This window comes from Rhineura floridana, chromosome 3 (genome assembly GCF_030035675.1).
Source record: "Rhineura floridana isolate rRhiFlo1 chromosome 3, rRhiFlo1.hap2, whole genome shotgun sequence".
Classification (NCBI taxonomy): domain Eukaryota; kingdom Metazoa; phylum Chordata; class Lepidosauria; order Squamata; family Rhineuridae; genus Rhineura; species Rhineura floridana.
In genome coordinates this window covers 63332334-63346426 of record NC_084482.1, presented here as the reverse complement: position 1 = coordinate 63346426, position 14093 = coordinate 63332334, and the positions used below count along the sequence as shown (strand labels likewise).

The 14093-nt window shown below is 38.3% G+C and overlaps 1 protein-coding gene across 3 annotated transcripts in view; it reads left to right on the top strand.

Moving 5' to 3' along the window:
• Positions 1-14093, top strand: part of MXRA7 (matrix remodeling associated 7) — a 91341-nt gene that overhangs the window by 39427 nt on the left and 37821 nt on the right. For all 3 annotated transcript variants that reach the window (XM_061616332.1, XM_061616334.1, XM_061616333.1), the window contains exon 2: positions 12985-13045. In XM_061616332.1, coding sequence (XP_061472316.1) covers positions 12985-13045 — 61 coding nt within the window. The remainder of the gene's footprint in view (positions 1-12984; positions 13046-14093) is intronic.

The window sequence follows — 14093 nt, the reverse complement described above, 5'->3', positions numbered from 1 at the left end:
ACTTTTTTTTTTTTAATAATTTGTATTCAAATTTTTCAAAAGACGAACAAAACAAAGTCAAAAAACATAACAATACAAAAAAAAAATAGTTGACTTCCGATTTGTCGCAGATCAGCTATAAGTATATAATATACATCAAACCTGTCCTTTAATGTATACATACAGGATCACTTTTCTCCATAGGCTGTCTTAGTTAATCGTCAAATCCCAATATCATCATTTTATTTTGATCTTTCAACAAAAAGTCTAAGAGAGGCTTCCATTCCTTAAGAAATGTATCTGTCGATTTTTCTCTAAGTAGACATGTCAATTTATCCATTTCTACTAAGTCCATTAATTTCAATAGCCATTCTTCCGTTGTTGGTGTTGATTCCATTTTCCACTTTTGTGCATATAATAATCTTGCTGCCGTAATCATATATAATATTATTCTTCCATATTTCTTTTCTATTTGTTTATCCATAAAACCCAATAAAAAAAATTCTGGTTTTGACTGAATATTTATCTTTAGAATTTTTTGCATCTTCCTACCTATCTGTGCCCAAAATAATTTTGCCTTTTTACACAGCCACCACATATGATAAAATGATCCTTCTTGTTGTTTACATTTCCAACAAACATTAGAAACATTACTATACATTTTTGACAACTTTTCTGGAGTCATGTACCAACGGTACATCATTTTATAGAAATTTTCTTTAAGATTATAGCATAGTGTAAATCTCAAGCCTTTTTTCCACATATTTTCCCATTGATCCATTTGTATGTTATAACCAAAATTTTTTGCCCACTTTACCATACACTCTTTTACTTGTTCTTCCTCCATATCCATTTTCAGTAAGAGTTTATACATTTTCGCAATTATATTTTCATCATTTGTACACAATCCTATTTCAAAATCAGATTTACTTATTTCAAACCCATACATTTTCTTGTCCATTTTATATCTTTCTAACAATTGTAAATAGGCAAACCATTTAAAACTATATCCTTCCTTTGTCAGTTGTTCTCTCTCTTTCATTATATATTCTCCATGTACATTTTCTAATAGTTCTTGATAAGTTAACCATTTCTCTTTTCCAGCCATTTCTCTTCTGTAAAATGCTTCTTGACTTGAGACACATAATGGTATTTTCGAATAAAACCTTGATTTATATCTATTCCATATTTTCAACAGAGGACGTCTTATAAAATGATTGTTAAAGTCTACATTTACTTTTACTTTGTCATACCATAGATATCCATGCCATCCCCACTTCAAATTATGGCCCTCCAAATCCAATAGTCTTTTATTCCTCAATAAGATCCATTCCTTTATCCAGACTAGACAGCAGGCAGCAAAATAAAGTCTCAGATTTGGTAATCCCAGTCCTCCTCTTTCTTTGGCATCTTGTAGTAGTTTAAATTTAACTCTTGGTTTTTTTCCTTGCCATACAAATTTAGAGATATCTTTTTGCCATTGTTTAAAAGGTAAATCAGAGGATATTACAGGTATTGTTTGAAACAAAAACATCATTCTCGGTAATACATTCATTTTTATCACAGATATTCTACCCATTAATGACAATTGTAATTTATCCCATTTTAGCAAATCTTTCTTAATCTCTGTCCATAATTTTTCATAATTATTATGAAACAACTTTGAATTTTTATTTGTCATAATGATACCTAAATATTTCAACTTTTTCTCTATTGTAAAATCTGTCTTGTCCATTAACTCTTTCTGTTCCCTTAAAGTTAATTTTTTCACCAACATCTTTGTTTTTTGATTGGTGATCTTAAATCCTGCTAACGGTCCAAATTCTTTTAATTTGTCCATCAATACATTAATTCCTTCCAAAGGGTTTTCTAGTACAATTATCAAATCATCAGCAAATGCTCTCAATTTATATTCTTCTTTTTTTATCTTTAATCCCGAAATCCTTTTATCTTGCCTTATATCTCTAAGCAGCACTTCTAAGACCAGAATAAATAAAAGGGGAGATAATGGACATCCCTGTCTTGTACCCTTTTGTATTTCACATGAATCCGTTAAATCTCCGTTAACAATTATCTGAGCCTTCTGAGATGTATAAATCGATCTAATCCATTTTATAAAATTGTCTCCAAAATCCATTTGCTCCAAAACCTGAAACATAAATTTCCAATTCAAATTATCAAATGCTTTTTCAGCATCTAAAAAAATCAAAGCTGCTTGTTTATCATTTCGTTGTTCTAAATATTCCAACACATTCAAGACATTCCTGACGTTGTCACGTAATTGTCTTTTAGGTAAAAACCCTGATTGATCTTCCTGGATAAATTGTTGCAATATTATTTTCAATCTTTCTGCCAAGATCATTGTAAAAATTTTATAGTCATTATTCAATAGAGATATTGGCCGATAATTTTTTGTTTTAGTTAAATCTTGCTCCTCTTTAGGTATTAATGTTATGTTAGCATTTTTCCAACTATCCGGTATCTTTCCCTCTTGCAGAATAAAATTCATTGTAGACTGTAAAGGTAGCAAGAGTTCTTCCTCCAAACATTTATAATACATTGCAGATAACCCATCTGGTCCTGGCGCCTTTCCTAATTTAATTTTGTTTATAGCTTCAGATATCTGTCTTGACGTAATAGGGCCATTAATAGCTTGTCTCTGAAAGTCTGTAATTTTAGGCAAATTCTGTTTAGATATATACTCTTCTATTTTTTCAGATGGAATTTCCTGACACTTGTACAATGTTGAATAATATTGATGAAAAATCTTTTTGATTTTTACATTATCTGTCAGCGTCTCATCTCCTTCTTGTATCTTTAAAATAAGTTTTTTTGTCGTTCTTTTCTTAATTTATATGCTAACGATTTCCCTGGTTTATTTGCAAATTCAAAAGTCCTTTGTTTAGCAAAATTTAGTTTCCTTTCAATTTCTCTAACTGTCAGCATTGATACTTGCTTCTGTAACATTTTAATTTGATTTACAATAGAAACTTTAGTTGGATTCTTTTTCAATTCTTCCTCTTTTTGTTTTATTTCTTCCAAAATTAATTGCATTTTCTGTTTCTTTTTTTTTAATTCAGAGTTACATTTAATAAAATATCCCCTCATAAATGCCTTACTTGTATCCCAAACAATATTTTCATTTGTTCCTTTATGTAAATTATGTTCAAAAAACTCTTTTAATTTCTTCTTACATTCGTGTACTACTTTGTCATTCTGTAATAAAGATTCATTTAGTCTCCATCTAAATCCAAGATTTTTTTTTTTTTAAAGTTAATATCACAGGATTGTGGTCCGAAAAAGTTTTTGGTAGTATATCCATTTTAAAAATATCCTTCGCTAGAATTTTAGACATCCAAATCATATCAATCCTCGAGAATGTTTTATGTCTTTCTGAAAAATAAGTAAATTCCTTTGCATTATCATTTATATATCTCCAGGTATCCACCAATTCTAAATGTTCCATCAGTTCAAAACAAATCTTCAGTAATTTACCCTGTGTCTCTTTAATATTTTTTTCAGAAAGTCTATCAATTTTTGGTGAGATTACCCCATTCCAATCACCCATGATGCACCAATGATCATATGAAAACTCTGACAATTTTTCCATAAGTCCTGTGTAAAACCTTGTTTTATCTTCATTGGGGGCATAAATACCCACTACCAAAATGTTTGTACCCTGTAAAGTAATTTCAACCCCCACAAATCTACCACTATCATCCAGTAATACCAATTTAGGAAGCAATTGTGGGTTAATGTAAAGAACAACTCCATTTTTTTTTTTTGGTCCAGCCGAAATAAATTCTTCACCCAAATTTTTACAAATCAAATATTTGGAATCTTTCTTCTTAATATGAGTTTCTTGTAAACAAATTATATCCAATTTTAATTTTTTCAAATAATGAAACACTTTCTTTCTCTTCTGCGCCGTGTTGGCTCCATTTATATTCCAAGTTAGATATTTGTAATCCATCTTTAAGCGTGTATTTTAAAATGTGCCTGATGCTCCTTTTAATCCATCATCTTCCTTCCCCTCCTCTGCATGTTCTTGTTGACTTTGTTTCCCAGGAATTATATCCATATCTTTGAATTTGTCTTCTTCCATGTCTTTTGAAGCTTTTCTCAAGAAGTCCCTTGCTTTTTGAACAGTATTCAATCTATATTTCTGTTGTCTGAATGTAAAAATCACTCCTTCTGGAACATCCCATCTAAATTGAATTTTGCATTGCTTAAGTTTTTCTGTAAAGAAAGCATATTCTTTTCTCTTATGTAAAAGTCTAATAGGAATTTCTTTCATCACCAGTATTTCCTTACCATCAATTTTAAAGGTATTTTTAAAGTGTTGTTGTAATACCATATCTCTGGTCGTCTTCTTTATAAAGTGAACAAGCACATCTCTTGGAATTTTTTTCATTGTTGCATATCTGGAATTAATTCTATAAACTTTGTCTATTTCAAATTTCATCCGATCTTCATTCAAATCCAGAAATTTTACTAAAGCATTAACAATTTTATCTCTGATGTCTTCACCTGTTTCCTCAGGGATTGCACGGAATCTCAAACAATGTTCTTTATTTCTCAATTCAGTCACAGCCATATAGTCCAAGTTTTTTTCTAATTCCAGATTTAATATATCTGTTCTATTCTCCAAGATTTGTACCTTTTCTTTAGTATTTTTTGCATCTTCCTTTATTTGCCCAATTGTCCCTTTAATCTCATCCACTTGTGTTTTAATATAGTCTTTTATATCTATCAATTCAGTTTTCATTTCCTGTTTTATATCATTAATCAGCAGGGGGTTGGACTTGATAGCCTTATAGCCCCCATCCAACTCTACTATTCTATGATTCTATGATTTCCTTTATCTCCTTTCCGTCAACTAAGACATATAAACAAGAGCTGATTTGACACACACACACACACACACACACACCATTCTGTTGGGTGCAGCTCAGTGGTAATCACATGCTTTACATGCAGATGATCCTGAGGTCAGACCCTAGCATCTCCAAGAAAAGACCTCTGTCTGAAGCCCTGGAGGACTGTTGCCTGTCTGTGGAGACTAGGAGTGGGCAGACTTCAGGCCTGTCAGATTTACTCAGGTTTTTTTTACTAGAATCACAAGATCTACCAACAAGAGCTGGTGCAAAAGACGTAACAGAATTAAAACAGGCTGCCTCTGAACACATTCTTTGTTTTCTGTAACAGAAATTGATTGAGTTCACAGTCCTTTCACACAAACATGTACTCCGGGCTGATCTACACGGTGGTTTACTGTGTGTTTGGTGCTACTCACATCTCCTTATAATTTGCATGGTTCACATGACATTACTGGCAAACAAAAGCTATCACACAGTTTTCCCCCTGTAAATCCGTACTAACCCAATCCCCTGATAATACAAAAAGTTGAACAATACAGCTGCACTCTGCTCCACATGTCTTTACAGACAGTTCACTTCAATGGTTTTTAGTGGGCAGGTGAATTATCGCTTTCAGCTATTCCCCTTTCTCTGTCCACTAACTCTCCCATGAATTCCATTTTGTTTCCAGTGGTTTATCTAGCAACTCCCGACTGCTCTGTCCTCCCCACTTCACAGTTTGCTGCAGCTCTCCCTTCTTTCCTCCCAAGCAAACTTCCTTCACTCCTTGTAACTAGTGATGGGAATTGCCATTGGTTTTTATCACTTTCTCATATTTCCTATCTTTGCAGAGAGAATTTTGAAGTAACATCTCTCTGTGCCTGGTTTCCCATTCCCCCCCCCCCGAAAACATCTAAAGTGGATTTTTAAAAAAAGTCACCTCAAAAGTATGAATATTGGTTGTTGTTGTTGTTATGTGCCTCCAAGTTGACTACGACTTGTGGCGACCCTATGAATCAGCGACCTTCAAAAGCATCTGTCATGAGCCACCCTGTTCAGATCTTGTAAGTTCAGGTCTGTGGCTTCCTTCATGGAATCAATCCATCTCTTGTTTGGCCTTCCTCTTTTTCTACTCCCTTCTGTTTTTCCCAGCATTATTATCTTATCTAATGAATCATGTCTCCTCATTATGTGTCCGAAGTAGGATAACCTCAGTTTCATCATTTTAGCTTCTAGTGATAGTTCTAGTTTAATTGGTTCTAACACCCAGTTGTTTGTCTTTTTTGTGGTCCATGGTATCCGCAAAGCTCTTCTCCAACACCACATTTCAAATGAGTTGATTTTTCTCTTATCAACTTTTTCCACTGTCGAACTTTTATGCCCATACATAGAGATCAGGAATACCATGGTCTGAATGATTCTGACTTTAGTGTTCAGTGATACATCTTTGCATTTGAGGACCTTTTCTAGTTCTCTCACAGCTGCCCTCCCCAATCCTAGCCTTCTTCTGATTTCTTGACTATTGTCTCCATTTTGGTTAATGACTGTGCTGAGGTATTGATAATCCTTGACAAGTTCAATGTCCACATTGTCAACTGTAAAGTTGCATAAATCTTCTGTTATCATTACTTTAGTTGATATTGATATTGATATAGATATTTTCTCAAAATATCAGTATTGATATTGGTAGTTCATATAAAATATCAATATGATATTTTGTTTTTCCACTGGGGAAAAATTAACTTGGAAAAGCAAGGGGCAGCAGAGAAAGAAGGTGCCATGAGTTATCTTCTTTTCACCTGCCAAACTTCAGGTGGCAGGAGGGAGTGGAAATACTGTGCAGGTCAAAAATATATCCACATGCCCAGTAACTGAACCACCAGAGGAAGTAAAACAGTGACACTAATCCTTTCTAGAGGAACGCCTACTTGTGTGAATGGAAAACAGTGGATTTGAAGCTACCATTGGGCACAAAGTGTGGGCATTGCAAATCTATTACAACAGAAAAAGCTGTGTATTTGCTATGAAGAAATGCTCCCATGTGGATAAGCCCCTAGTTATTTTTCTTCATTTCAGTAGCTTAATTTAGGTGGGAAAAGTCATTTGTTGTTGTTATTGTTTAAACAATTGGGAATTAAACATCTTTGCTAATTTACTGCAAATCACACAGAGATCTACCCAGTAGATCCTGATCTACCTTCTACCCACTCCACTGTAGATAATACTGAGCTAGGTGATGGTCTGACTCAGGATAAGGCAGCTTCCTAGAGTCTCATTTCTCCATGCACTCTTTCTTGATGCCATTTGGATTTCCTCATGCCTTTTCAACATCAGGCATCATTGGCGATAGGCAACAGAAGCAGTTTTTTGCAGGGCAGAGTTGCCTAAGGATTAAAGCAGAGGATACTACAGCATGCTGGGTTCTCTTCCCATTTGGACTGGTGGGTCTTTTTTTATCTTTAGTGGCTTCCTTGACTTCACCTGAGTGTGCAGCTTCGGAAGACAAGATCACAAAGGGCAAATGTCTGCAGCAAGCATGGAGAGTCTGAGCAAACATTTGGCTGGAAAACATTGCAGTTTGCTGGAGAAATGCTGAGAAATGGGATTGGTGCAAACAAAGAAAACAAAATCCACAAGCTCCAGTTATAGCTGACTCGGTACCTTGGGCAGCTGCTAGATAAGGAGGCCTCCTTATTAAGCCTCCTTATTAAGCCTTTCCCAACCAGTGTGCCTCTAGATGTTGTTGGACCACAACTCCCATCAGCCTCAGCCAGCATTGCCAATGGTCAGGAAAGATGGGAATTGTGGTCCAACAACTTCTGGAGGCACACTGGTTGGGAAAGGCTGCTCTAGTAAACGGATCTTTGTTACAGCAGCTGTCCAAACTGTCTATGTGTGTAGCAGTCTTCCAGATGCTCCCAGATCTGTGCTTCTTTTCTTCCTCAGGCAGGAAGGTTTCCATCTTTCCTAAAGGAAAGGCTCCTTGCCATTCGTGTTGATGTCACTTGCAAAGTCACAGTTAGCAAACACTGGGAGAGCTTTAGCCTCCTGGCATGCTATGCTCTCCATGACCCAAAAAAGCTGTGCTGATGCTCCTTTGCATGCTGCTTGCCAACTGGATCAAGGCTTTTCCCCCAATGGGCATTTCTGCCCTCTTGTTTTGCCCATCAGTGAAACAGCTGTTCCAGAGGAGTGACCTGACTTGATAACTCTTAGAAAGCCTCTGTGTGGCATGAGATTGTATTGTGGAGCTTAAAGTGGGGGTCGCCCAGGCAGTCTCAATGTGTTCTCTTAAAAGCCACAGTACACAGCACACCTTGATCTTGATTGCAAGGAACAGCCAGTCTTCCTGCAAAGCTGAATTTTTGTTCTGTAAATTCATTTTCCAAGTAGTCAAAGTGTAATATTTTGCAGCAAGTTTTCATGTGCTCTTGCAAAGTTTCAAAAGTTTTTTTTTACTGTTTTTATATTCCACCCCTCTTCCATCAAGGCAACATACACTGGTTTCTAGACTGTCTTCCATCCAGCCACTGACCAGACCCAGACCTACTTAGCTTCAGCCTATCTTGTCTAAATCTCTCTGTCTGTCTCTGCCTGTCTTATCTAAACCTCTCTGAAGGCTGTGAATTGAATGGTGGGTGAAACTGACACACTGTAGCCAGAAGATCAGAATAACAATCCCCATGTATGGAGACAGAATTTCACTGGTCTTGTGTATCCCTTACTATGCAGGAGGACCAGACCAAGCCCCCTCACTGGCATTCTTTCCAAAACTATGCATAAGCAAATCCCAGCTTGCTAGATCACACTTCCTCTCCCCCAAATAAGGGTTGAGAAAGAGATGAACGAAGAGGTGAAAGAAGCTTCCATTTTTGGAAGCATGGACTAAAATAGGACACGTGTGTAGAAGATGGAGATGCAGGGTGTGTGTCCGGTTGGTGAGTCAGAGGCCAGAGAATGCAAGATGCACCCAAAAAGGCTGATGAATAATGCACATTCCCCATTGGTGATACCATTCATCCAGATCTGGCCTCCAGGCAATACTGCACATTTCTGGTTTCTATCAAACTGCTTTTTGAATCCCCAAGACCTTTCCTGCAGGGACAGTGCTCCTGTTTTGTCATCCCTCTCTCCATATTCTTGACCCGGAGATGTCTGTATTAGCTCCCTTTGTCTCTTCTCCAGCTTGACTCTGTCTTCGTAATTGAGGCTGGCAGCCTCCTGTGACTCTTCCTCTATATGCACACACCATCATTTACAAATACAACAAATGGTAGCAGCTGTAAAGGCCTTGTCCCATTGAATCAACTATGAGAGATTAGATGAGCTGGGGAGGAGGCAGCAGGCAGGCCCACATGCCACCTAGGATCTGACTGGCTGTTCTGCTCCTCTCCAGGGATGCAGAGATATGGAGAGAGAATGTGTGCTGCCTGCTGCCCTGTTGTTACGCATTCCAGCACCTAAGTGTTAATGAAGAAGTAAGTGTGTGTGTGCATGTGTGTCTACGAAAGGCGGTGGGAGGGGGACACTAACTGATTGACCAGCCAAAAGTGCTACCAGTCATCAGCTTCTCCAGTGATGGTATCTTAAAATCTAGAACCAAACACAAAATCAATTTAAATACTATGGTCTCAGTGATTCCTAAATAATCCTGGGGATAGTAGTTTAGTCAGATGCTGGGAATTCCCTGGTCTACTGCCCACAGAACTATATCTCCCAGGGTTCCCTGAAGGTATATAATTATTTTTCAATCTATGCATAGAATAGTACCTATGTATAGAACAGAACAGAGTTTGCCATTTCCCCAATGATTCTATTAATACTGGGGTCTCTCCAACATGGCACCATCAGACACCCCCTTGGTGCATGCCAAGGCCCCCTACCTCTTCCTATTTTTATTTTTATTTTTAATCGATATTTGCTTTGGTTGGAAGGGTTACCCGCTTAGGGGGAGGGGTTTGCCTGCTCTTTTCTTTTTTTCGTTTTGTCTGTGTTCCATTTTTTTGAGGTGTGTGTAGACATTTTGCCTGTTATTTTGGGAGGAGGGTTCTGGTTCTGAGCATTGCCAATTTTTCTTCTGTCAAATGAGTATTTTGTGGTAGAGATGAGAGTTTCTTAAGATTTCTAAATGCGCTATGTCTGGAAGCACCACTAATCTACAATTCCTGGGGCATCTCTGGAATATTTTAGGTGATGAAAGTAGGGGAGGGGGAAGTTCTGGAGAACTCTTTTTTTCAGCTCAGAACCAAGTAAGCTGTAGTTTGGGGGCATTGTTTGGTTCTAGGTGCCTTCAGACTGCCTGTTAATTTAGCATTCATTGTGATATGTTTGCAGGGAGATAAGATGATGTTGACTATTTAATGAGCATTCATTCTGCCTTGTGGGGAAGTGTTATCCCACAATTCCTAGTGCATTTTCCTGTCATTTTCCAATCTTTTGGGGAAGTGGGTTTGTTGCACAAGACCTCCCGGTTCATCCAGTAGTCCTACTGGTGCATTTGCACTGTGCTGGCCTCACTCCCACCTCCCTCCTCCCTTTCCACCTCCCATAAGCAGCGGCAGTATGACCAACCACAAGTCAGGTAAGCTGTGCCACCCACACACGCTCTCTGCTATTGTTTCCTGCCAGAAGTTGACTCTTGATTTTAAGTATTCATCCTGCTTGGATCCTCCAAAGATTGGGTCTGTTTGGCCTTAGTCCAAGATGATGTCTCTTCCACATGGTCCTTGACTAGGGATGAGCTAGAATTCTGTCCTGTTCGGATTTGGTACAGAATTTTCCGTTAATTCACTTTTTCTCAATTGCTGAGGATTTGCTTTTATTGTAGTGAATTTCCACTGCTATTTTTGAAAATGGACTTTTTTAAAAAAAAAAATCTGCCTCTAAAACATTGATAAGAATGATATTTTATAAATATTTCCTTTATAAATATATTCCTTCAAAATATTGATATTTCCTTTAAACATATTGATATTAATATTGATACCTTTCTGACCAAAAAAACCCTGTGGTTTGGTAAAAGCAGTAGCTAGCAGATACAGGGAGAATTCAAATCAATGCCAGCCTGTTACGTCAACGGAATGCTATCGAACCAGCACTGGCCAACGGATCCTATCCTTGACAACTGTTGAAAGAGATATTTTCCAGGAGTGACTGTATTATAGCATAGCATGCTGAGGAGAGGGAGCCAGAATAGCCTTCTGAGTTAGACATTAGCCCTGATCTGCTGGACAAAGTTCTGACTTCAGCTGTGTGTGCATAAGTATTTGTATTTAGATGTATTTGTGTTTCCACTGCATTATTGTAGTTGTTTTTTTACAAACTGCAGTGGGATTGGAGTTGCATTCTGGACCTGGCAGGTCATTCGAGTTTGTTTGTAGTGCTGAATATATAACAACAACAACAACAATAATACCAACAACAACAACAACAACAACAACAATAATAATACAATCTGAATTTGCTGGCATGTGATTGAATCCCACCCTCAGACAGTGACAGTCTGGAAACGCTCTTGGTTTCACTTTTCTCCTTGAGTTAGGGAAAATATAGCACCCTCAGGAATATAGTCATGCATTTTTGTGCTTGCCTGAGTAGCCCGAAAATATTTTAAAAACTCACTTTTGGACCAGGCTTCAAACTGGGAAAAAGGGACATCAGGACATTGCCCTCTGGGATTCTTTAGGCTTTGAAGTATCTGTGTAGTGGAAGTGCTTCAGAACGGATCTCCAGTTTGTCCTAGGAACCTAGGAAGCTCCCTTATACTGTGTCAGGCTGTTGGTCCATCACCATTTAGCTCAGTATTGAGTATTCCAACGGGCAGCAGCGGGAGTTCTTGAGACAGGAGTTCTTCCCAGCCCAACCTGGAGATGCCAGGAATTGAACCAGTGACTTTTTTGTTTGCATAACATGTGCTCTTACACTGAACTGTGAGCTTTCCTTTTGCCAACCTTCTCTGCTTGTTATGAGGGGGACACACACAAAAAGATGCAGTGGAGCAGAAAAGATCAGAAGACTGAACTGAACTGGAAACCACAGAGTTCCTTGAATTTCCAGACTGGTCAGAGACTAACATTTTTTGCCTTCATCCTCTCAAATTACATTAGTTACCCCTCCTTATTTTATTTCATTTTTTGGTCAGTCATTTAAATAGTGAAAGCACTAGTGATGCCAATTATTCCAAAGCTAGCCAAATGCAATAAGCTTTCATTAAAAATTGATTGCATAAAGTGATACCATTCGTTCATTTCCTACGTATTTCGCAGGGTGACCTTGGGCCTACATCCCAAGTACCTCACAGGGTTGTTGTGAAGATAAAATGGAGGTGGGAGAACCATGTACACCTCTTTGAGCTCCTTGGAGGAAAGGTGGTATATAAAGATAAATAAATATCCCATCTTTCCTCCATGAAGTGCCAAGGTTTACACACTGGGTTCCCAGGCATCTGCCATGCAGGAGCTGACCAGAGACTTGCTACATCATGTGCTTTCAGAGCCTAGCCTGGCCAAAAGACAGTTCTTATCCCCCTAACAATATGTGGATGTTTTTGCTGATGGACACAGTGTGGGAAGAGATTTTCTTAGATACTGAATTCCAAATTCCTCAAGCATTGATGCAGTGAAAACAGCCAATAGGGACCATGCAGAGTTGCCCACTGAATGAAACCACTGATCCATCTAGCTTAGTATGGTTCTCACGGACAGTGGCTTTCTAGGTTTTAGAGCATCCTAAAATTTTATTTAATTAGACTGTTTTCAAGGAACATTGTCAAGAGAGGCGTGGGCAGTTCTTAGTTTTCCAAAAGAGACATGCTACGGCTCAAGGCTTTATGGGCTTCTGCTTTAGAAGGAAGCCCTTGCTGTTTAATTCCAAAGTGCGTAGAAACATGCTGCAGTTGTACAATGGTGAGGGAAATACTCTGCACATACTCAGAGGTGCAATGGGGAGAAAAGTGTAATCGAACTCAGGACCTATTTAATGGGGGATGCTTGTCAGTGAGGTTTATTTATTTATTTATATACCACCTTATCTCCAGGGACACCTGTAATTCCCCTGTGATTTGCAACGTGGGGCTCAGATTGTTTTTTAGGGAGGTCTTGCTGATAGTAGCTTTGCAACAGATTTATGCTTAATTCCTCTGTTCCAGGAAGAAGATCAGGAATCAGAAAATGAGAAACTAGTGGTGAGGGAACCAGAGACTGAAGATGGTAAGTTTGGAGATGCATCAAAGAATTAATGGAGTATGTCACAAAAACACCCGAGGGGGGATTTTATCATTTGTTGGATGTGAATTCACCCCATATAATGACATGGAAGGGGCTGACAGATCTTAAATTCAGTTCTCCACATTACTGCAGCAGCTTGTGATTTTTTAAAAAAATCCTGTTGAGGATTCTCCAGCACTTTAGTGTGAATTTCTCCTAATAAACACATTTTTGTAGGCAGTTTTAACTAATGTACATATTTCTGCAAGCCATATCTCATCATATAATGCATTTTTGCATCTTATTTTCACTCATTTATTTGTTTTTAGGCACACTTTCCCCTAACATATGTCAACAATGTTTGGCTGGCAAACTGCATCGCAAAATTCGAAGAAGTGTGAATTTTGAAGGATGCTTGAGTTTCGGTTCTCATATTGTTTTTGAAACTGAAAATTTGACAGATTGAGTTTGAAATGCGAATGGAATCAAAATTCTTGCTCGTTCCTCCCTCCCTCCGTCCCTCTGACCCAGCAAATATAAAACCCCAGATGGCTTTCATTTTTCATTTCCAGTTCTCTGGAAATGGCAGAGGTGGCAGAAAGCCACACAGGGAAGAATACAGCAACCTAAGTGTTCCCCTCCTGGCCTGCATTAGCCCTGCTTCTTGAAGGCAGTGAGCTGGAGAGTCTCTGAGCCCATATATAGGGCAATTCTGAGCTCTGGTGAAGGGCTAGGGAACGGCTATCAGGCTGTATATCTACAGTCTCATGTGAAGAAAGCCTGGGCATTGCACTCTCGCATCTCTCCTGGAAGAGGGCAGAGAGTTAGCTGTCTGCCTCCAAGCAGCTGCTTTCTCCTCCTGATTATGGAGCTGTTGGATGAGATGCAAAGCAGGGGGAAGAACAAAAGGCAAGACTGGGATTTGTCAATGAAACCTTGTAAGAAGACAATTAGTCCCACGAGTCCACCAGTTGTCAGCTGGCATCCTTCATGCTCCTGAAAATGCTGTGCACTTTATATTGCTTGCATGCAGCTGCAATGTACAGTTTAT